Source organism: Cucurbita moschata, unplaced genomic scaffold, assembly GCF_002738365.1.
Source record: "Cucurbita moschata cultivar Rifu unplaced genomic scaffold, Cmos_1.0 Cmo_Scf00009, whole genome shotgun sequence".
Taxonomy (NCBI): Eukaryota; Viridiplantae; Streptophyta; class Magnoliopsida; order Cucurbitales; family Cucurbitaceae; genus Cucurbita; species Cucurbita moschata.
In genome coordinates, this window is record NW_019268525.1 from 2,179,244 (window position 1) to 2,203,182 (window position 23,939).

Sequence of the window (23,939 nt, forward strand, 5' to 3'; positions counted from 1 at the left end):
ATAGAGGAAGTACATACGTGGACATTCTAGAAATGGAAACAGCGAATAAATTCCCTCTCCTATGGCGCCGCGAGCTACGTGTCGGCGATCTATTCGACAAGACAACTTCCATGCGCCTTTCTACTAGTTCCACTCCTCCTGGATTTGGCGAGTACGAGGAAAGCTCTGCTCCACTCGAGAAGGAGCGCGTGGAAAGCACGCGCGATGTCGTATTAAAACGCACAACAAATCACAGACTCGGGATTCCCTGTCGGAGACCAACGGATTCGGATTTGATTTTAATGTAACGACATGTCGGCTGGAAAGAGCGAGTACGTAACATTTCCATACTCGCAACGATCGGCTCGAATTCATAGAGAAAAAAATATATATAAAACCACTAAGCGGTTTTGAAGTGCACACCGGTTTTGGCACAGACTGTTTAGCTTTCAATGGAAAACCACTTAAATTTTTTTTTTTATGGAAGCATATAATACAAGAAAACAAATAGCCAGAAAAAGGGTCTCTAGAGAGAGAAAAGAGGGGTTTTCTAGAGAGAGAAAAGAGGGATTTCTAGAGAGAGAAAAGAGGGATTTCTAGAGAGAGAAAAGAGGGGTTTCTAGAGAGAGAAAAGAGGGTTTTATTGAGAGAGAAATAGAAGAACACTTCTATTCTCCAGGAAAAAACCACAAGAAGAAAGAAGCAAATCCGCAGACCATGGAGCGGTAAAAAAATCCCATCTTTTTTGCCTCTTTTTTTAAGCAAATTTTCAAGTGTTCATCATTTTTTTCCAACATTTTTGGATTTTGAAGAGGGTTGTTGGGTTTTTTTTGGAGATTTGAGTGAAATTATTGAATAAAAAGTTGAGAAAAATTAGAAGAAAAAAAAGGAATGGGAAGAGGGAAGATTGTGATAAGAAGAATAGACAATTCAACGAGCAGACAAGTGACGTTCTCAAAGAGAAGAAATGGATTGCTGAAGAAAGCTCGAGAGCTTTCAATCCTTTGTGATGCCGAAGTTGGATTGATCGTTTTCTCAAGCACAGGAAAGCTCTATGATTATTCCACCACCAGGTCAGATCCCTTTCTCTCTCTTAAATTCTCTCTCTCTCTCTTAATTTTTTTTTTTTTTTTTAATTTTATGAAGTTTTATGAACTGGGTTTGCTTTGTTTTTTTTTTATACGATTTTCCATAATTTAATTGCAATATTAGATCCAATACCTCACTGCTTCAGATGCACCAAAATATAATTTTGTTATGAAAATATTTGTTTTAATTTTTTATTTTAATTTTTTTTTACCCTTGGAGTTTGAATAATAAATGCAACGGATCGAAACAAATGGTAAAAAATGGGAATTAAATTCGAAGAAAATTATAATTATTTCTGCATGTTTTTTTTTTTTTTTTTTTGCATGGCTATGTGTGTGTGTATATTAATCTTGTGAATTAATTGATTTTTTCTTCTTATTTTTGAAAATGTTTTTATTTTCCATTTTTTGAAATTTTGCTGTCTCTCTCTCTCTCTTCGCCAACTTCGTTCTGGTTCTTAATTCTCTCTCTCTTCAGATCTCTTTGGTGTACCTTTCTGAAATTCCGAGGAAGTGAGTGGTGGGTGATAGAGATTCTCTCTGAAAACCAATAAAGTTAATTATATTTATAATTATAATTATGAACATGCATTCGGCTTTTTGTTTATATTATATATATTTTTTCAGTCTTCAAATTTGATTTCCAGGAATTATCGTGTGGATTTTACGTAATTGTCATTTTCTGAATCTTTTGTTGATATATTTATATGTATTTTTTTTTTTAGTTTATGAAAACATATTCACGTTTGATGTTGTGTATAGTGTCAACTTATGTGATTCGATATTATTATTTTCTTTGTTTAAATTCATTTATTTTCTTACACATTTTTTTTAAAAATAAATTATTTAAAATACTAATTTTTTTACTCAAAACTTTCTTCTTTTACACTTGGTTTAATTTTTTGTCTTCAATATTTTATGCGTTGGAATTAAAAATATAAGAATTGAATTTATTAGGAGCACGTCAAATCAAAGATTAGCTGAAATGTATGTGTACATGCATGTATTTGTAGTTCAGTAAGATGGAAAATAATTTGAATGGAGGGCTTGAGTTAGTTACATATGAATATTTATTTATTTATTTGTGTTTCATTTAAAGGGAAACTAAGCTTTATTTATATTTAGAATTATGAAAACTATTTGATAGTTTTCATTTACAAGCAGTGTTCTGTTCTAATAAGATTTATCATTAACAAAAGTGTTTTTCTATATTTTTAGAAAATATTTTATAATTTTATATCAATATCTGGTATGAAATATTGTGAAGATGAATTGTCTTGACAATAGGGGCCAAAATGTTATACTATAAAACTGTATAAAATTGAAGAACTAATCACTATAAATAAGTTTGTTTTTCTTCTCAAATTTAGGCAACACTATTATTGTCTTAGTTTCAAATATTTACTTTTTTTTTTCTCCTTCAATTATACACATACAATTTCAAATTACAATAACACGATCAAATAACATTCCCCTGACAAAAAAAAAAAAACTATTTTCGAGATTAAAAAATAGAAGGATGAAGAATCAAAATCATCTTGATTTTAAGAATAGGAATAGGGAAGAAAGTTGAGCTCTAAAATCTCATGATTAGCTTCATGTGAAAAATGCTAACACGTAAAAACAATGCGACAAGAGAGTGTCTGAACTGGTTTATACACGTACCTCAACTATTCTTACACGACCACCTGTCTTAACCACTATGATTTAAACTCATTTCCTTTTCAAGTATTTTTGCCTATTAAGCCAGAAAAGAAAAGGAAACAAGAAAATAGAACAAAAATTTCCATCTATTCTTGCAGATGTTTATTTATTTATTAAGTAGGAATAAGAGATAAGAGTACTATGCTTGCATCTATCTATATCTAATTGGTTTTCCCTTTCTGTACACTAAGTTACAAAAATCATTTATTAGGCATTGTTGCTATGTCATATTAAAACACGATAATCAGAATCAAGCTATCATAGCCTTCTAGCAACACAGATCACAACCCTTACCAGAAAAAATACGGCATAAATTGCAGCTAAGTTCGGAAAATTGTACCGATCCATCTTCGTAACATCTTTGTACAAAGTTCCATGGCTTCTGAAAGAAAGGCATTGAGATTCTCTTTCTAATTTGAAATATTATGTGAAATAGGAGTTTGGGTGAGTTTCAATAACTGACAAGCACCCAAATTCGACGTGCTTATATGAGATAGCGAACAAACTGATCACTCTACAGCATGCTATGAGCAGATTATATTCACAACTCACGTAATAAATCCTTATGATGGTGACATGGCAATTAAAAATTCCAGATTTGATTTCAGGTGTGGTTATGAACTGAATTAACAGTTTCTATCTTATCAGCATAAGATCAATTACCGATCGTTACTACAAGGTGAAAGAGGAGCAAAATCAGCTGATGAACTCTGTTTCAGAACTCCAGGTAAAATCTTCATTCATCTGCAATTCCAGTTTCTGCGTTAATTTAAACTCATTAAACTAAACATCCGCATTTTTTCTGTACTGTGAATATAACATTCCCACATGAGTGTTTCTCAAAGATGATTCTTTCAAAGGTGAAATTCAATTAACAATGATAGGGATGAAGCAAGACAAAAGGTCAAAGACATTAAGAAAATAACTTTTGTGATAGATTCTTGATCCCTGATACAGAATAAGAGGAATTTCTAGTGTTGTGATATTCAAAAAGTTTATAAAACTTGCATCCATATGAATTCACAATAGGCTTCCCTAACACTTTACATAAGAAGATAATAGAAAGGAGAAGTAAGAAAGCATGGAGAGGTCAAGCGGGGGTCGTAGTACGAACGATTGATTAAAGGAAGGATCCACGTAACTATGTAAGAAGTGTTTTAAGTAGTTGTGGGCAGTAGAGAAAGGGGGAAGAGCCTAGAAGGTTTTATGGGAGTAAGTGGATCCCTAGAATTCTCCTAAATTGTACTTCACTTTTTCTTACAAATGAAACTACTACTTTTGATCCCATCAAAACGTTATCAAATCTGTGTCAGAGGAGTGAGTTCGTTGAGGAATAAAGCAAATAAGATAGAGAATCAAAATAAAGCTATGTAAAAGTTCTCCAAAGTTCAGAGGAATTCCTTAGTTCGAAGTACAATGGGTGTTGAAAATGAGATGCACACTTGAGCGGAGGAGATGTGGGAAATGAGATGACACCAATGAAGAAATGTGGCGCAGATTAAAATCGATTGGAGACAGCACTAAGAAGAGAAGATTAAGGCAAGAATTCTTATGTAAGCCACAACAATAGCTAAAAACCGAGTTAAACATGGAGAAGAAATAATGAAGGTTTGAGGTACTGATTATTAAAGAATAGGAGTTAGACGGCATGTTCTTTAGTGAAGGTCAATAACAGCCCTCAGTTTCAGAATACTATCCCCTCAAGTCAAGGTTCCCTCATCTGTATTCATGTAATAGAGATCGACTAAATGGTTTCCTTGATTTTCATTATTCAAAGGGTCAATTTTAGTTTTGGACCTCCTGTGGCCACCAAAATGTCTTTACCGACAATCCTTTGTACAATCATCTAACTTATTCTCCTTCTCTATAGTCCCCTTCGTTCTTCCCTAAACTGTGGAAGAACTTGAGTTAGCTGAAGTTACCGCTTCTTTTTTATTGTTCGCGAGTGTTTGATGTTGGGAGTGAGCATTGACTAATTTAGGGAATGATCATGAGTTTATAAGTAAAGGAATACATCTCCATTTGTATGAGGCCTTTTGGAGAAACTCAAAGCAAAGCCATGAGAGCTTATGCTCAAAGTGGACAATATCATACCATTGTGGAGAGTCGTGATTACTAATATGGTATCAGAGTCATGCCCTAAACTTAGGCATGACAATAGAATCCTCAAATATCAAACAAAGATTGTGAGCCTCGAAGGTGTAGTTAAAAAGTGACTAAAGTGTCAAACAAATGGTGTACTTTGTTCAAGGGCTCCAAAGAAAGGAGTCGAGCCTCGATTAGGGGGAGGCTATTCGAGAGCTCCATAAGCCTCAGGGGAGGCTTATAGTGTACTTTGTTCGAGGGGAGGATTGTTGGGAGTGAATCCCACCTTTGCTAATTTAGGGAATGATCATGGGTAGTAAAGGAATACATCTCCATTTATATGAGGCATTTTGAGGAAGCCCAAAGCAAAGCCATGAGAGCTTATGCTCAAAGTGGGCAATATCATACCATTGTGGAGAGTCGTGATTACTAACATTTGAGTCAGCTTTGGACAACTCAACTATTCTCAACCCTAAACAATATTTGGTTATCAATGTAATTCATAGGATATTAAATCTTAAAAAGATGACCACCCTGACTTAACCAATTCTCTTAAAGTCTATTGCTATTAACATGGTCCAATATTCATCAATTTAACGGATTAAGAAGTCCAAACTCTTGCAACATTGTTTTCTCCCTATTAATTGATCATAGCTCACGCGAGAGAGGGCTAACATATAGGTTTTATTTTCCTGGCTGTTTTTTCTCGATCGTCAGCCATTAGGACTCCTAATACATTCCAAGTCTGTCAGTCTGTTTTGTGATCCTCGTGTTTTGGGTGTGCTGGTTTTGCCTCTTTTTTTTTTCTTTTTTTTTTCAAGTCAACACTCATTCCAAGGCCTATCTCCAGAAACATTAGAGGTTTTACCTTGCCTCATACTTTCACTCATAAAAAAGGAATAATGTATTAGACATTGTAGAACCCCTATGTTGTAACTTTTTCAAGCTTGGAGGCACCAAGAAATCTAAAATAAACTTCAGACAATGTATTATCTACATAAACGTTTTAGGTACCACCAAGAAAATTATTTAAAATCAAGGATATAGACTATAGTCTAGAAGAGGAATGACAAAGAAAATAAATGCATTTCCCCAAAATTGGTAATTGCAGCAGTATCTTATCCTTAACAGCTTTTTTATCCCTTAGTGGCAATATATCTCTTTTCACTCAAAAGAGAAGTAAAATTCATGCCTTTCAAATAGATTAGTTAAAATTATCCAAACTTGTAACTTACCATGCTACAAGTAAAACTGCAATGCTGATCATCTGTTCTATAATTGCTAGTTTTGGAAAAGAGAGGCAGCAGCTTTGAAGCAACAACTGCATTACTTGCAAGAATGTCACAGGTACTCCAACCCTGCTGTACTCTAAATGTAATACAAGGAAAAAAAGATCAGCCAAAAAATGTTTAGGGAGCATAAGCTTTCAAATGTATGTTTAACAATAGCTAAATTTTAGTTTTCAGTGCTATATCTCATCAGAAAATTACTGAAGAACCCCCGTAGACTTGAACGAAAAATCTAAACAGTGCCCATGTAGAAAGTAGTAAAATTCCTTAAAAGATATTTTGTCTCCAAATTTAGAGTTCAAATAACTTGCAAATGAAATTAATTGAACTCGGAATAGAGATCCTAAATTAATCCGTTCCGAAAAAATTTCACAATATTGACATGCTTTTTAAAAAACAATATTTAAACGCTGAAAACTTCTCAAATGTACCCTATTAAGGTTTCAGCCTGTCACTACTATTATATCAAGTAGTGAGCAAAACCCATATGTTCCTCTATTTCACAGGTCATTCACAAGAAACCAAACTTTTCTTTTGCCAATCCAAGTGCAGAAATATTAGATATGAGGAACAAGAAAAATGTACGAGTTAATTTAGGGGCTAAAAGGATAAACATTTCTTTCTACTACGCATGTTCAAATGATTCCAATTCAAAGAATCAAGTAAAGGATAACTCAACATAGATAATATCAATAGTTATTCCAACTAGGAATAGAGCACACGTGAACAAAGGAACAATAAATTTTTTACAGAGACTAAGAGATCTTAGGAAGAAGTTTGTCCCTTGTTAGGTTTCATATCTCTTTCTAGGCTTGGTGTATAAATATTTGTGTAGTTATCTTCTAGGTTTTATTTTGGTTGAGTGAAGCCCTTTGTTATTTTTATTGCATGTAGGAAACTTTCGTTATAAGCTTGAATGACAATCACATGCCGAAAAGACGTGTGAATATTAAATGATCAAACATGTAGACTACAACATTCATAATATATAAATTTGATGTTTGCATACACAGAAGATATGTAAGGGACCATTTAACCTAAGAGTTGCATGATCGGTACAAGAATGGCTCAGAGCATAGTGACGATGAATCAATCCTTGAGGGAAAAGAAAAATAATCAATTACATACTAGTGTACGAAGAAATAAGTTGACAGGTGTAGGAGGGTCTTTTATCTAGGTGGTTAATTTTCTGTTGGGAGCAACACAACAATAAGATGCGTGGAGAAAATTCTACAGTAGGGAAGAGTGGAGTAGAACTCAGGACTATCAAACTTCCTGGGCAGTTCATAGCTAGGAGCTTGTATATTGTACTGCAATTTGCAAATCAAGAATGTTATTGGATTACTGTAATCCTATAGATTCCTGGACTTCTATATGAGAACCAATCAGGTATGATGGATTCCTGGACTTCTATATGAGAGCCAATTAGGTATGCTTCAACAGAATACTGATACAACTATGACGAGGCATACCAAAGAAAACCCCCACGATGGTTTATGCAAAGGCTTAGCTCATCCTCAGTGCTTGACCTCGTGCATTTTCTCTACACAAAACCATTTGTTGATTTCAAATTTGGGTCAAACTCCATTATTTCGTCCTTTTTTTGTACCTTCCTTCATGAGCAAATATCCAACTGAGAGCACTGGCATATCAAATATTATATGGCTCTAAATCCCTTTTCAATCTTCTGTTCTACAAAACTTTGTAAGGTAAGCGGGAACGTCAAAATATATTCTAAGTATGAGTGACAAGCATCACATGATTCTTGGTCTGGTAAAACTAGGCTGATGATTTGATCATCATAAAAGGTGTACTCAACATTTTACTAACACCATAAGTTGCCATCCATGATCTATATCATAACTAAGACGTGCTAATTACTGAGATAAAATTATAGAATGCAAGCCTGATCCATTGGAAATGGTAATATAATCCAACACTTCAAACAAATACGCAAAAGAATTCATAATATATCTTGTGCTTCTATATTTGCAGACAATTGATGGGCGAAGAACTATCTGGCCTGAGTGTCAAAGATCTACAAAATCTAGAAAACAAGTTGGAAATGAGCTTGAAAGGTGTCCGTGTAGAAAAGGTATAAACTATGAAGAGATCTCAAATAGAAACATTCACCTGATAAAGCCTCTTGAATACAGATGTTTACTTCTTGTATTTACCTTGCAGGAAAAGATTTTAAGGGATGAAATTACGGAACTAAGACAGAAGGTTTCTCCCCATTGTAAACATCCATGTTATCTGATGATATCAAGTACAGTAACATCAGCTGACTTGCTATAATTATGTTGCAGGGGAATCATATGCATCAAGAAAATGTGGAACTATACAAGAAGTTAGATATGATTCACAAGGAAAATGCAGAACTGCAAATGAAGGTAGAGTTCCAAACTTTTTTTCAATTGCTTCAATGTGAACAACTTCTTCAAAAGCTACTCTTGTTTAGTCATAAGATTTTTTTAGTTCGACAGCGGGAGTTCAATTGTCCTGAAAACGGACTTTTATTTCCTGTTAAATAAGCTTATTGGTGGGTTTTTTAAGTATATCAGGTTTATGGACCAATGGAAGTGGATAAAACGAGCAGTAGCTCAACTCAACAATTCACTATCACCAATAGATACAGTATGCCTGCTCTACAGCTAAGACAGCCACAACCACAAAACAGTGAAACATCAGTACCAGGGATAAAGCTGGGGTATGTTCTAGTAATCTAAGTTCATGACATATGAATTAAATTGCAATCACATTCATCTGAGTATCAATATGTACTAGACAACTTTTTCTCCCAAGCTGAATAGATATAATTGAAACTTGCAACAGATTGCAACTGCAATAACAGCAGTTAGATCATGGATAATTTATCCATGGTCATTTCTTCAACAACTCATCATACAGTATGAATCATGTTCAACATGAAGGTGTCTCCTGCTTCCGTTTTCACCAGATCCCTCACATTTGGTATGCAATGTTCTTCAAACTCTATATATGCGATAAATTTAGCAGCCAGACCAGCTACCTATGTAAGTTTACAAATAATGACAATGCACCATGTGCCATGTGTTGTTCTAGCTGTTATTAAAAGTTTGTTGTGTTAATTAATTAGACCAGACTCCTGATGCCTATTAGCTGAATGAAAATTAATGTTCATACAATCTTATATAAGGTGGTACTAAGTTGGTAGATACTGAATTGCATATGAGATGTCTAAAATCTGGGCTTCCTGTTGTTGAGTTGCCAAAACCAACCACTGGTCCTTTTATCCTAAAAAAGTTGGCTGTTTTGAGGGTCCATTCACATCCTTTGCTAATATTACACTTGCGTGTGTTTCCAAACTTTACTATAATGATTAATGAATGAGATTCAGCAATGTAAAGAAGCTACAAGACTACGGAATTTTAAACCAGTAAAAGAATCTGAAACAAAAGTTCTCTCAGTTCACTTTTATCATCACCAATCCTCAAAACTTGAGCTGTTAGCTTATGATTAATTTAATCTAATGTTTTAATCATTCTGTAATCTCTCCCTGGCATACCCAACTTCCAGTAATATTATATAAAAATGTCAATCCATAATGCCTTTGTATTTTGTAATTAGGATATATTACATGTTTTTCCCAGAATTATGTTACGCCTCTAAGGGTATGTTTGCTTCTTTAGGGTGGTGTTCGCTGCTCAGTTTGGATTCTCCTTTTATTAGCATACAAGTTGTTTCTGTAGAAAAAGAAATCTAATTCCTTCAGCTTCATGGTAATGTGGAACCCTCTCACAGGACCTCTGGATTTCCACAGAGAGGATATGGCATCACGTCATTACATTTGTTGTTATTATGTGGTTTTATAATAATGGTTTGAAGTTTCATTAACATTTGAAACTAATAATCAATTTATGAAGTATGCATATCTCCTGCAATCACTAGTAGTTATATAATCCATAATTTTTCCTTCAGCTTTTCAAGCATAAGAACACATACTAGCTTTCTTTCTCAACCATTTGATTCTCCTAATCGCATACCTACATTCTTAGTTCTAGAGTGGTCCATTTTTCCATGAACCAAATGACACCTAATGGAAAGGAATGTTCATTCTATCTAACCTCTTCCCTTGCATACTTGCGACACCATATCATAACAAAAGGAATATAGTAAAACATATTTTTTAATAAAAAAATTATTATTATTAGATATAATAAATTTAACCTTCTGGATAAACAAGATAATAACAAATGTCAAGATATATCATTCACAATCCTAAACATCCTATGGCATGATCGTCAAATACTAACATAAAACATAAGATAACTATTTTCAATTATTTAAGAACTTTGTCACTTTAAATACAAGAATAAATGTAATGTGGATCAGCAAAAAAAGATGATATCTCTGATGATATAGAATTTTATGTATTATGGATTGATGCTGTAACAAATGTAACTTGTATTCTCTCTAGTTGGAAGTTAAAAAAAATTTACATACATATATGATCATCCTTTTATGGATGTAATATTTGTATTCTATCCAATCATGCCTACAATTAGTTGTAATTTTTACTTGAAACATGATGTTTCTTATCTAAAAAGTAAAAGCTGAGAAAACAAAGACATTTGTGCACAAGATTATACATGCACCTATTACACAATTTCATTCTAACCAGAAATAAACTTCAAATTAATTAGTAAAGTAGAAGTCAAAAGTATACAGCATATAAACGAAGAACTTGGGCTTCTTACAGATAATAAAGTATGTAGGATATGCAATATAGTGGAAATCATAAATCCAGCCATGTCCCATAGCCCAATGTCAGGGTTAACACAGAAAAGAAATCACCAGCAATAACATGAGTGATAAGCAATTATGACCCACAGGTAAATAAGAATAAGGTGGAAGGAAAACATAGAAAAAACCACCCAAGAAAATGCAGAGTGAATAAATAAATATTGCTCCTTGAATCACAAACAGGTCCAGATTATAACCATGTACAGCTCTACTGCTAATGTACCTAACTGGTAACATGCGTAAAAACCATGAATTCAATATTAAAAGAAAAGGCTCACTCACACCTCATTTAGCCAGATATTTCAACTAGAATCATGCTTTACTTAAACCAATTAACGAGTGAATATTACAAAAGCAAGAAAATAGCTATTACATATCAAAGACAACAAGAATCTAATTTTGAATTTAGCATCAACCACATTTAATAGCTTGCAACAACATTTAAGCCTTTTCCACATCTAAAATTAATACAATCTTTATAAATTGGTTCAATATAAACTTAAGCCCTTGTTCATAAACATACTCAACCCCTTACCTTTTGAAGAGAGGTACGCAACCTAAAATTTATGTGTTACTGGGTGAAATATTGTATACCAGCAAGCTAGTGCATCTTTTAGGCACTAAACTTTCCTGTACATACACAAGAATAAACAGAGCATCAACAGCCATTTCTATTTGCCATTTATAGTATGTGGTATGACCTTGCTAGAGAGATATCAGTAACTCATAAATTTTAAAAATAAATCAAGCTGGGTAGATTTGATCTATGAAACGGAAGGATAAAATCATTAGATGATTAATGTAAAAAAATCAGGGAATTATCAAGAGATAAAGGAAAAGAACTCTCAGACCTAATCAAATTTGAATTTGTAAATCAAGAGATAAAAGAAATAAGACTCCTTGGGACCTTACTAATAGCACTAAAGTCCTTGATTTCAAAAGCTCAAAAGAAGGCGGCCCAAACACTACCTAGAGAAAAAAGCACATCAACAGTAGTGGATTCAAGCCAGAAAACACTAAATGGATCCGTAGAACTGTGAAGGGTTCTACAATATTCTGCCTTCTCAAGGTTCTTCTCTATTCTTTGACTTCTAATATCGTCTTTTGATAAGATACCTCCATTACAACGTCAATTCAGATGGTCATAGCCACCAACTTCTTCAATTAGCCAAAAATATTTTAAATATATACCTGTATAATGTATAGAAATACTATATACATTTCCCACATTACAACTGGTCCTGAAAGATAATGATTATATCTAATGAAAACAGTGCTATTAACAATTTAAGAAATATAAGAAGAGACATTGAACTCACTAAAAAATGATATGCATGTTAACCATCCATCGTATAAGCACAAGTAATAATATTAACAAAAAAATAACAAGAGTCCTAAAATTGGTAATTAAGGTCCATATTTAACATTTAGAAAAAATATAAAAAATCCTTACATAAAACTTGGAACGAAGTGTCTAAGGTACAAGCAGGCAATAACTTACTGTATGAGGTTACTGCCATTGCAGGGTGCAACTATGATCAGTTAACAAAACAAAAGATAGCTAATGGTACGCATTGAGTGCAAAACTAAACAGGAATATTAAATCATACAAGATAATGATAAAAATCCTACAGATATAAAATGCAGATTTACTTTCAGAACATGTCTGCAAACTCATAATTTCATCCGCTGGCTTTCAAATATGATGAATCTTCTATAATCTTATCACAAGTTCTGCATAGACAATTGTCTTCTAAACATCAAAGGTAAAAGACAATAGCACAGACAACAGGCTACTTGAAATTCACTCCTATATGACAATTCCTTCCATTGTGCACTTCGTGTCTTAACATCCAGTTCCAAATTCACGAAAACGCATAGACGTCAATGAGTAAAATTTCAAACAAATAAATATTGTAAGGGCACCTTTGGTTTCACATTCATTTACGTGGTGGCCAGCCATCAGCAGCCCGAGATTCCACCTATCTTACGTCACAATTTTATAAGATAATGAGAAAATATTGCGTATGTAGGTTGCTAAATTATTTTTTTAGAAATGAATGATCCGTAAAAAAATAGCGTGGATGCAATATCCCTGAGGCTGCATTCTGTGAGAAAATCAGACAGCTCGTCATGCAAGTGAAGTATAAAACATTTAAGCAAGAACATTATACACATCGCGTCAAAATCCTGAAATAAACAATAATATAAGTCTTAAATAGTTCATCTAAGAATCATCCGATGCCAGTATCCCAGCCATGCATCCATTACATACAAAGAAACTCAACTTCCGTTACAAAAAACAACACACAACGATCAAAAATCAAGATCATCTACTACGAAAGGCAGAAAACATTCATTACCACCATGAAAAAAAAAAAACAGAAACGCCGAAGTAATCTGTACTCATTGAAAATGAGAAGAGAACTGAGAAAACGACATTACCTGGAAGCGCAAAGCTCTCGTAAAGAAAGTGAGTGATCGAGCACCGAGCCAGAAAACCGCCACATGGATGATTCTGAACAGGAACACAGCACAAAACCTATAAAGCAATGAAGAACTCCAACGAGGGAGAACAAAGAAGAGAATCGACTGCAGAGAACCTGGACGCGATCGATTTTCCATGGGACTTTGATCTCTCTTTTTCCCGCGGATTCAGATGGAAATCAGAACTCTCACCGCGACGAGGAGAGAGAAGAAAATATCTCGTCCAATTCCGGAAAAAATTAAATAAATAATGTACGAGTTTAAATTCTCTGCATCCAAAACTACGAAAAGACAATTAGATTGATACAGCTGGCGCATTTTGAAAGGTTGAGTTAAAAATTAAATGACAGATTTTACCCCAAGTGGGGGAGTGGAAGTGGTTCTGGGAGTACATTAGTGGAAGGAATTGATATTACAGGGCCCACATTCGAACACGTAGGACACCATGAACCGGACAAATCGGACAAAAGTGAACCAAATTGACAAGTTGTTGTTTTCGGGATTAGTGGAGGTGCCGTAATGCTTTGGCAAATGTCAAAAAAAAGGAAATGTGTTGAATTAAATTTTATATTTGTTTTATTTTATTTCTTAGGTCTATTAAACAATATTTTTAATTTTTTTTCCTTTTAATTTCAACAATATTCACACACATAAAATTTGATGCTCAAGCGTATATATCCATTAATTATTATTAATTATGTTTGTTTTAATTACAGATCGATTATTAATTAATTATATTTTCACTTTTATTTATTGATATTGATAATATCGACTATAGAGAACTGAACTATATCTTTTCGTACATTGTTACATCATTTTTCAAAGTTATAATTAATACAATGTTTGGACCCGATTTTATGTCTTTTATAAGTTAAGTGGACAGGGATGCAATAATTATCTTTAGTAATTTAGCATTATGTATATTTGATTCACGCTTAATTTCAATTTTCTGTTAACTACTTGATTAAATTTCGAAACATTTTTTTTATTAAGTTGTAACAAAATGTCGTATTTTTTTATATTCACTTATTGTGTTAGTGGGTTGTTTGGGTATAATTTCTTTTCTTCTAAACGGCGCCATGATTGAAGAATACTTGTTGAATCGACAATAATGCCCTTCCAGTCTTTACATATAAAAACATTTTCAAGTACTCAATTGATGTGAAAAGATTTATATTCATATGATTTGATAATCTGACCGTTTCGAGTTATCCAGTCTAAACCATAAAAATTTGGGTTGGATCATATTTTTTTGAGTTCGGGTTGAGTTGAATTTTTGAAATAAACAATTTGAGCGGGTTTGAGAGTTATCGAACTAATAAATGAAACAAGGTTATAACCTAACCCAACTCTACTGTGCTTCTAACATTATCATGAAAATTACGAATATTTAACATTTGCAACGGATGCTAACATAATATTATGACTTGTAAACATTTGATATTTGAGTTTTATGAGATTTTATTTTTATTTTAATAATTAAAAAAAACAACTAGACATTTGAAATCAAGGATTGAAAATAGAAGGTTGTTATGAAAGATTTTTCCAACTTAATCCAAGGCACAGTCGAATTAAAAGACAACCCGACCAGACAATTTAAAAAGGAATATGAAGCATTTTAATTTAAAAATATCAGAAATTACTTCGTTAGGTTGTTTATAGATGGACATTTCATAGCTACCCCGCTTGGCTTTCGCTACCCCTTGTAAACTATTTTTGACTCTTTTCTGGCACCAATCGACAGTGACCTGGCCGCGACCTGGCCGCCAAAACCTTCAATTGCAAGTCCCATTGGGAAAAGATTTTAAAATGGATCCAAGTCCAAGCGCAATAGACTGGAATCTCGTCTGCTTATGAACAAATTTTTAAAAATTGTTCGTGCCTGGAGGTGATCTAAACGTTCTTATACAGCACTGCAATTCGATTCCAAATAGTTTCAAACTTCCCAACTTGGCTATGAGAAGGAAGCTTCCTCGAAAGACGACAACCAGAAGAACAGGTCTTGTTTAATCACCTCTGTCAATCACGGAGCACTTCATATTGGTGAAAGTCCACGTGTGTGTTGAATTTTCGCATCGATTTCATGTTTCGTAACCTACGTGGTGGTTGAATGGCCTTTGACAAGGCTGTGAAGGTAGTTCTCGAAATTTGGTAATTCGCCTTTTCGATTTTCTTTTTTTCTTTCAAATTTTCTGCTCGATGTTTTCGGGATAGGGTTTTCGAGTCATACCAGGAGGTAAGTCTGTTTGATTTCTGATTCCGTTGCATAATATATCTAATTTGTTATTCTGGTTGCTCCAGTGATTTCACTGCGATTCTTCTTAACTCGTTATTCCATTGATTCCCTGTTGGTACCTTTGAAAATGGTTCATATGAGTTGTGGAATCTTGCTTTATTCAAGATAGGGGCAAGTGTTTTTTTGTTGCCTTTTTCATTGGGTTATGTTTCTCTCGGCCTTTGTGTTTAGATCTAAGTGGAGTGACGGTTTTATGTCAAAATTAGTGGGGGGAAATTAGAACAGCTTGCTTGAATTTGGCTCGATGGGGATTTTGATTCGTGGTATTTGAAATTCCAGAACAAATACATGGAGCTTGCTAATGCGGAGACTGTTGCCAATGGGGAATTGGATGGAATGGAAAGAGAGCCTTCAGCGCGCCTTCTTTTGCGGGAGGCTGGTCTGTCCCGTACGCATTTTCCGGGAATGGTGAGGAAGAGAGCATATATATTTGATGGAAATGGCAACTATTATAACAAGGAATGGGATCTTACTGAGGGTAGAGGAAAGGAGTTTTGTTGGTATCATGTAGAACTTCCGAAAGGCAATCAAAAACTGGCCCAATCTGCTCAGTATCTCATTGATGTTCTTTGCCCGCCTTTGAAGCTTCAAGATATTCTCTCCCTTGTAAGCAATGGTCCCTTTTGTGGACATGTTGATGGGGCTCTTGTCTTCAGAGTAAATTCACCTGGCCCTGCATCTTGTGACTTTACATTCAGAATTGCTGCTAGAATTACCGAGCATTCTGTCATCACCGTGTCATTGGGACGTGTTCCGAGATTAGGATTCTCACCGGTTGGTCAGTCTCTTCTCTCGGAGGTTCCTAGTGTGGAGAGCCCCTCTCACTTAAGAGGTGAGCAGAGAGAAAGTGGGAGTATTGTGATTAGGGAGCATGTTCTTGAATTCCTTTTGACAATGAATCACTCAGAGGAGGCTGATAATCCGGTGCCAGCGTCCCTCTCAAATCTGGTTGTTCATATTATCGATACACACATGGATCATCTTCAAGATGTTGTGACGAAGCTCGAGATTGAGTTGGATTCTGTGGAGCTTGAAATGGATAGAGGTACCTATAGTTCTTTCTTTTTCTTTCTAAGAGTATAATATAGATGCTCTTGTAGATACAGAATCATTGGCCAGATGAAATATTTTTGTCAAGAACTTAATGTGTAAATGTATCGTTCTCTAAAAGTCGAGTACCATAAGTCTATCATAATAGAAGTCTTCCATTGTTGTTAGGTGGATTCGCTTTAAAAAAACAAATGCTCGATGACCGAAGATTCCCCAAAATGAACCTCAACTTGCAGCGGCTCCTGCAGGTAGCATCTCAGTTCATTTTCTCAGTACTCTCTCCTGTTTTCCAAGACTATGGCAAACCGGAGCTTTCAGAGTTGTGTTTCTTTGATTTTTTTAATATGTCACTTAACTCTGGAAAGTCTTATCTATTTATGCCTTTGAAGTTTACATTTTGTGTCATGGTCCATCTCGTTAACTCGTAAGTTTAGCACGTGTGCCGCAACATCAGCCTACTATATTAATCTTCAAAGGCCTATAGAAACTTTTTAAAATATAGGAACGACATAAACCACAACCTTGAAAATCAAGAAGCTTTTTGAAGCACAAAGACTAATTAGATACAATCCTGAAAGTTTATGGATTAAACTTGTAATTTAATTAATTTCACGAGAGTTTTGAAAAGAAAATTGATTACACGAGGTAACATTGTACGTGATTTTAGACTGACTGTTGACCTCTTGCTTTGCTCGTCAAGGAATAAGTGATTTGAAAACCGAGTCTCTGTTGCCATAACATAGAGAATGAATTTTTGTATAAATAGAAAATGGATTGAACTATATGATTGAAGCATAATGTAGGAAATACAGAATGCAACCATTGTATATTGGAAGAAGATGTTTGGGTATTCGTGGAATCGTCTTCACGCGTTTTAATCTACTATTACGTACTCATCTTTTTGTATGCGTTTTTGATTGAACGCAGGTGATTGCACATGGGGAACAAGTCTTTCCACGAGTGAAAGAAAAGTGTTCTTCTAAACATTGGTTTGCCAGTGAAGACATCAGCTCGCTCGAGGAATTAATTGGACGTTTACGACGATTGAAAGAGAATGTTGGATTCATTGCAAACCGTGTCACCGCCATTCAGGCTGGTCTCGATAGTTGGCAAGCTGAGCAAATTAACAAGAAACTCTATTATCTATCGTTTCTTTCAATCATATTCTTACCTTTATCTGTCATAACTGGAGGTACTGACCTCTTTTTAAAAATAGTCTTTAATTTCAGTTTTCACCATGATCTGTTTGGCGAAACTCATCCTAGTGTCTTGGAACCGCCCTTGCAGTATTCGGCATGAATGTTGGTGGAGTACCATGGACCGATCAGAGAAATCCAGAGTTGAAAGACGGGTTTCGTAACGTCATGTTTCTTTGTGTCGCAATGCTACTACTCGTGTTGCTCTGCTTCAGTTTCCCAGCTCTTTATACCTACATAGCAGCATGGCATCGGCGGAGGAAGATGAGAAGGAGCTGGTCTCTCAACAGAAAGTCCTTTCTGAAGAGAACTATGAGAAATGGGGATGATAACAGGGGAGGAGGTTATCTTCGGATTTGATGATAAGCGCCATCCTCACTGAACAACACGACTTTTGCGAACCCAGCATCTCGGTCTCGATCTCGATCCCAGATGATCTAAGTCAAACCATTGATCTACAAAATCGTACATCGCTACTGTATCGTCCTCCCATTCCCTGGGAGACTTGCTTAAAAGAATTTGGTTGCAGTTTGTTTCAGGTCAATGAGGTTAGCCAGTCTTATCCTAACATGTTTTATTCCACATTTGTAAGCTTTTGACATGTACAGTTTCTTTTATTCTCTTCTTCCTTTTTCACTCTCAGAGATTTGTATGGAAACACTGTTAGGCATTGTTTATTTCTGGCAAGCACCAATGCTTTTATCAGTTCCTTCTCAGGTACTCACGCTGCTATACTTAACATTCATGGAGGATATATTCTGGTGTTATTGAGCTAGTTGAAAAATGTAAACATGTTGTCTTCAAGTGTTGGCATACAAATGTTGTAAAACAATGTACCAAATGGAGATTCAAAGCTCTAATCCTTTTTTATTACTAAGTTTTAATGACAATTTAAACATAATATTTGATAGGAAGTCGAGGGGTCGAATCAATACCTTACGTTTAACATTCAGCTTTTATACGTATGATGCTCATTCGGATATTTTTTTTAGTCTTTCTTTTACATCGCATTCAATGGAGGACTTGTCAATTCGTTCGTTGTTAGTTTGCGTCTACCGTACAAAGCTTTCGAGAATAGGCTGGTTCCTTTTCTAGCTCGCCAATTGTTTGATTTAGAGGTTGGGACAAGCCTCAAGAAAGTATAGGTTGGCTTCGAGCTCCTCCCCAGTCGGCATCCTGTTTTCAAGGGGGTGAAGTCCTACATATATGTGCTTGTGTGTGTGTGGTCGGGGTGAAGTCCTATATATATGTGCTTGTGTGTGGTCGACATCCTATCCTCAAAGCGGTGAAGTCCTATATATGTGCTCATGTGTGTGTGTTCAACAACGCGCCAAGTGGAGATTCAGAAGTCTAATTTTTTCCTAGTCTTCCATAATCTAAACCTAACATTCAATAAGAGGTTGAGGGTTTGAATCAATAACTTACATTTGTAGATCTAACAAAATATATTTTACGGGCATATTGCATTATAATAATTAAAATTAAAAATTAAAATCACATCCAATAATCACGATTAATTCAAGCATAAGTTGACTAAGTAAAACACTGATTTATCTAAGTTGACTAGATAAAACATTAATTTATCATTTAAGAGGTTGATAATTTGATATTCTCCTTATCATTATTGAACTAAAAAAAATATTAAAAATGTATAATAAATTTTTAAAAATAAATATATTTAAAATTTATTAGATAATGGATTAAATATAAACATTTTAATGTATATATTATTTAAATTGGGTAATTTTGGACCTCATTTTTTCGGGTGTAAATGTAGTTTTATTTAAGAGAAACAGGTGGGCTTTTTTAGGTTTAAGTTGGGATGAATAGAGATCTAGAATCTTCCACGACGACTAACGTGCTAGAACCATCCTCCGCTTCCACTCACCGCCTCACATAAAAACCTTCTCCTCTCACTTCTCCTTTCCCCCAAAACCCTAAACCCTACCTTTCTCCCCTTTTTTTCCTCTACCAGTTTCGCCCATGGCCACCGGTGTGCTGCTCCGTTCTCTTCGACGTCGCGATTTAGCCTCATCCTCCATTTCAGCTTACCGATCCGTATGTCTGCTTCTCCTTTCCTGTGATTACTCAATTGTTTGTTCTCTGTTGTTGATTTTTGGTTTGTACTTTTTGAGTTGTCGAGTTTTGTTGCTTTTGGACATCTGGGAGCTGATTGTGCTTGTTAATATTTCTGTCGGAACTTTTTATTGTTTGTAATAAATGAAGCTGGAGTGATCGAATTTTGGTTTTGGTTATGGTTTGAAATACGTGATCTGATTAGAACTATGGATTGGGGCTTCTGTTGTGCACGCTCTATCGGATCTGTGTATAACGAATTCGTTGTGATTATTTACTAGTGTGTGGGAATGTCTCGTATTTCGGTCTATTCATGAAGAGAGTTGGGTGGACAGTAGTGTACGGGAATGGTAAAAGGTTGTTTGGTTGGATTGTGACTTTCATGTGGTCAGTAGCTTGGAGATGTTTTTGATTTAGTTGTTGGTGGGAAATATGTCATAAATCTTTTGATGATTTGAGGTGCCCCCCCTCCTTTCTAGTCGAGTCTAGGTACGAAGCGGTTTGAATGCGATTCTTTGATTTTGTTAGTTGCGCTCATTTTCATGTCGTACCAACACGACTTTGTTTTTTTACCCATAAAACATAGTCCTTCTTGGCTTTAATCACTAGTCAGTCATTTGAAACTTTGTTGTTCCACCTGTACTGCATGGGATTTTTACTTGCTGGCATATCCACTATCACAATTTTCAGACTTACACGCGTATGTTTATGATGTTGCAGTTAACAAGCAATGCCAAGTCGTCATTGGCCAGGTCTCACCTCAGCCAATCATGGGCAAGTTTGTCCAGGCCATTCAGGTTCTGATGACTTAAAGTGATTAGTTACTTGATTAATGTTATCTGTTGGTTTCCATCATTGCCTGATGTTTGTCTTGTCTTCTCCATGCAGTTCAAAGCCAGCTGGGAGTGATGTTATCGGTATTGATTTGGGTACCACCAATTCCTGTGTTTCTGTAATGGAAGGGAAGGTAAGTCTCAATGTACACACGTGGTTGATTAATGGCTTGAGTGTGCCCATTTTATGCTTCCCTGATTCTGGTTATATGTTTGTAGAATCCAAAAGTTATTGAAAACTCTGAAGGTGCTAGGACTACACCATCAGTGGTTGCTTTCAATCAAAAAGGTGAACTACTTGTAGGAACACCAGCAAAGAGACAGGCAGTTACTAATCCAACTAATACTGTGTTTGGAACCAAACGTCTCATTGGTAGACGCTTTGATGACCCCCAGACACAGAAGGAAATGAAGATGGTACCATACAAAATAGTCAGAGCTCCTAATGGAGATGCTTGGGTTGAAGCAAATGGACAGCAGTACTCACCGAGTCAGATTGGTGCTTTTGTTCTAACAAAGATGAAGGAAACTGCTGAAGCCTATCTGGGAAAGAGCGTGTCCAAGGCTGTAATTACCGTTCCAGCTTATTTCAATGATGCACAGAGACAGGCAACAAAGGATGCTGGCAGGATTGCTGGTTTGGATGTTCAAAGAATTATCAATGAGCCCACTGCTGCTGCACTTTCCTATGGAATGAATAATAAGGAAGGTCTTATTGCTGTCTTTGATCTTGGTGGTGGCACATTTGATGTTTCCATCTTGGAGATATCCAATGGTGTTTTTGAGGTAGAATTTTTCCCTATGTTGGTACTTTTTCGTAATATGAGTTTTACATTCTTAAATCTTTTTTGCTTCCATAATATCTGAGTTTTACAAGCCTACATTATGTTATTAGGTGAAATCGACAAATGGTGACACATTCTTGGGAGGAGAGGATTTTGACAATGCTCTACTGGACTTCCTGGTTAGTGAGTTCAAGCGAACCGATGCAATTGACCTTACCAAGGACAAGCTTGCCTTGCAGAGGCTTAGGGAGGCTGCAGAGAAGGCAAAGATTGAACTGTCATCTACATCGCAGACTGAAATTAACCTGCCATTTATCACTGCTGATGCATCTGGTGCAAAGCATTTGAACATCACTTTGACCAGGTCGAAATTTGAAAGTCTAGTTAGTAACCTGATTGAAAGGACCAAGGCACCATGCAAAAATTGTTTGAAGGATGCCAATATTTCCATCAAAGAAGTGGATGAAGTGCTTTTAGTGGGTGGAATGACTCGTGTACCTAAGGTGCAAGAAGTTGTCACAGAAATTTTTGGTAAGAGCCCCAGTAAAGGGGTGAATCCTGATGAAGCAGTTGCTATGGGAGCTGCAATTCAGGGTGGCATTCTTCGTGGTGATGTCAAAGAATTGCTTCTTTTGGATGTTACCCCACTATCGCTTGGTATTGAGACGCTTGGCGGTATATTTACAAGGTTGATCAGTCGGAACACTACCATTCCAACTAAGAAGAGCCAGGTAATTTCTTCGTCAAGCTTGTTTATAACAGTAATGTATGAGTAAATTCTACTCTGGCTAACCCTTCTGCCAAGTTAATTCTGTTCCTCATCCCCATATTTTCGGAAAGTCAAGTACCTTCCACATGGAGCATTCACGATAATAGATAGGGGTCAATTGGCGATGATATAGTACAATTTAGTTATAGATGGTAGTTTGAATCAAGTATTTATTGCTGTTGCTTATAAAAAACCAGTAGTACGTTGAGGCTGATCAATTTTGTCCATTGTGGATGATGCATTTGTAATTATTCGAATTTCCTCATTGCAGGTGTTCTCAACTGCAGCTGACAACCAGACCCAGGTGGGTATCAAGGTATTACAAGGTGAGAGAGAAATGGCTTCTGACAACAAGCTTCTAGGGGAGTTTGAGTTGGTTGGAATTCCTCCCGCTCCAAGAGGAATGCCTCAAGTTGAGGTGACATTCGATATTGATGCCAATGGTATTGTTACTGTCTCGGCCAAGGACAAGTCCACCGGTAAAGAGCAACAAATCACCATTCGATCTTCTGGAGGACTCTCAGATGACGAAATAGAGAAAATGGTGAAGGAAGCAGAGTTGCATGCCCAGAAGGACCAAGAGAGGAAATCTCTTATTGACATCAGAAACAGTGCAGATACCACCATCTACAGCATTGAGAAGAGCTTGGGTGAATACAGGGAGAAAATACCTAGTGAGGTTGCCAAGGAAATTGAGGACGCAGTAGCAGATTTGAGGAAGGCAATGTCTGGAGATGACATCGAAGAGATCAAGGCAAAACTTGACGTCGCCAACAAAGCTGTTTCCAAGATTGGGCAACATATGGCTGGTGGTTCAGGTGGTGATGCTGCTTCTGGAGGGTCTCAGGGTGGCGAACAAGCTTCTGAAGCTGAGTACGAAGAGGTGAAGAAATAAGGCAAGGCGCTGTAATGTCGTCCTGATTGTTCGGTTGCATGGATTTTCTTTCCCTTATTTTTTACAACCAAAGGGTGCTCTCATCTTATTTTTGCGGTAGAACTAAGAAACCTAGCGGATTTTTGTATCTAATCGTTGGGAGGTTGGTAGAACGTTCCTGATAATACCAGCAGCAGTGTATTGCTGCTGTTTTGCTTTGTTGAATTCTTTGTTAAAGAAATTTGTCAGTGATTTGTGTCACTGCCTGCCTGTTTTCGATGACAAAAAACTCGTCTGAATCATGACCATGCTTTTGATTTACGCTAATTTGATGAATAAACTCACTCGAATGCAAGTTCTCTCTTTTATTTACTACCTTGACAAAAAATAGCACACTAGGGTGGCTGCTGCTGCTTATTATTATTACAGACAACAGGAATCAAGTCGAGTTGCTTCTTGTACAAACTTCGCTGTTGTCATCAAGTGATATCATGGGGTTTCTTTCCAATGTGGAAAAGAAAACCAAAGCCTCTGTTAAAAGCTGAAATGGATTTTTGTCATCTTTTTCTCCTACTTTTTTATAGGTCATCTTCATCCATGCTTCTCGCACGTGCATGGCGTGAGCAATGGAGATGCCGATTCC

At 35.8% G+C, this 23,939-nt stretch overlaps 3 protein-coding genes and 1 long non-coding RNA gene across 20 annotated transcripts; 3 read left to right on the forward strand and 1 right to left on the reverse strand.

Moving 5' to 3' along the window:
* The first annotated feature begins 567 nt into the window (after positions 1-567).
* LOC111447042 (MADS-box transcription factor ANR1-like) lies at positions 568-9,267 on the forward strand. Of its 3 annotated transcripts, XM_023086007.1 has the most exons (9): positions 568-704; positions 816-1,052; positions 3,420-3,498; positions 6,142-6,203; positions 8,141-8,240; positions 8,330-8,371; positions 8,455-8,538; positions 8,710-8,855; positions 8,981-9,267. In XM_023086007.1, the coding sequence occupies exons 2-9, from the start codon at positions 871-873 to the stop codon at positions 8,994-8,996; spliced, it is 711 nt and encodes a 236-aa protein (XP_022941775.1). In that variant the 5' UTR covers positions 568-704; positions 816-870; the 3' UTR covers positions 8,997-9,267. The 3 variants fall into 3 exon arrangements, with proteins under 3 accessions (XP_022941775.1, XP_022941774.1, XP_022941776.1); XM_023086006.1 differs by lacking the exon at positions 8,981-9,267 and having other exon boundaries at positions 8,710-8,874; XM_023086008.1 differs by lacking the exons at positions 8,330-8,371; positions 8,455-8,538; positions 8,710-8,855; positions 8,981-9,267 and having other exon boundaries at positions 8,141-8,246.
* LOC111447043 lies at positions 2,842-13,626 on the reverse strand. Of its 10 annotated transcripts, none has more exons than XR_002711212.1 (5): positions 13,376-13,626; positions 12,584-12,664; positions 8,279-11,560; positions 6,092-8,192; positions 2,842-3,515 (listed from the first exon to the last, which is right to left on the reverse strand). It is a non-coding gene; the product is annotated as an uncharacterized LOC111447043 (long non-coding RNA). The 10 variants fall into 10 exon arrangements; XR_002711208.1 differs by adding an exon at positions 12,857-12,912 and having other exon boundaries at positions 8,279-12,664; XR_002711210.1 differs by adding an exon at positions 12,857-12,916 and having other exon boundaries at positions 8,279-12,664.
* A 1,498-nt stretch (positions 13,627-15,124) lies between these two features.
* Positions 15,125-18,873, forward strand: LOC111447682 (zinc transport protein ZntB-like). Of its 6 annotated transcripts, none has more exons than XR_002711309.1 (6): positions 15,126-15,551; positions 15,993-16,758; positions 16,932-17,011; positions 17,691-17,955; positions 18,051-18,507; positions 18,603-18,873. XR_002711309.1 is itself a non-coding variant. In XM_023086968.1 (5 exons), the coding sequence occupies exons 2-5, from the start codon at positions 16,002-16,004 to the stop codon at positions 18,317-18,319; spliced, it is 1,371 nt and encodes a 456-aa protein (XP_022942736.1). In that variant the 5' UTR covers positions 15,125-15,568; positions 15,993-16,001; the 3' UTR covers positions 18,320-18,873. The 6 variants fall into 6 exon arrangements, 3 of the variants coding, with proteins under 3 accessions (XP_022942736.1, XP_022942734.1, XP_022942735.1); XR_002711311.1 differs by having other exon boundaries at positions 18,666-18,873; XR_002711310.1 differs by having other exon boundaries at positions 18,677-18,873.
* A 933-nt stretch (positions 18,874-19,806) lies between these two features.
* LOC111447951 (heat shock 70 kDa protein, mitochondrial-like) lies at positions 19,807-23,651 on the forward strand. The gene is made up of 6 exons (XM_023087357.1): positions 19,807-20,017; positions 20,756-20,832; positions 20,924-21,002; positions 21,088-21,654; positions 21,764-22,384; positions 22,694-23,651. Exons 1-6 carry the CDS (start codon positions 19,943-19,945, stop codon positions 23,315-23,317), a joined length of 2,043 nt encoding a protein of 680 aa, XP_022943125.1. The 5' UTR covers positions 19,807-19,942; the 3' UTR covers positions 23,318-23,651.
* Positions 23,652-23,939: the final 288 nt, after the last annotated feature.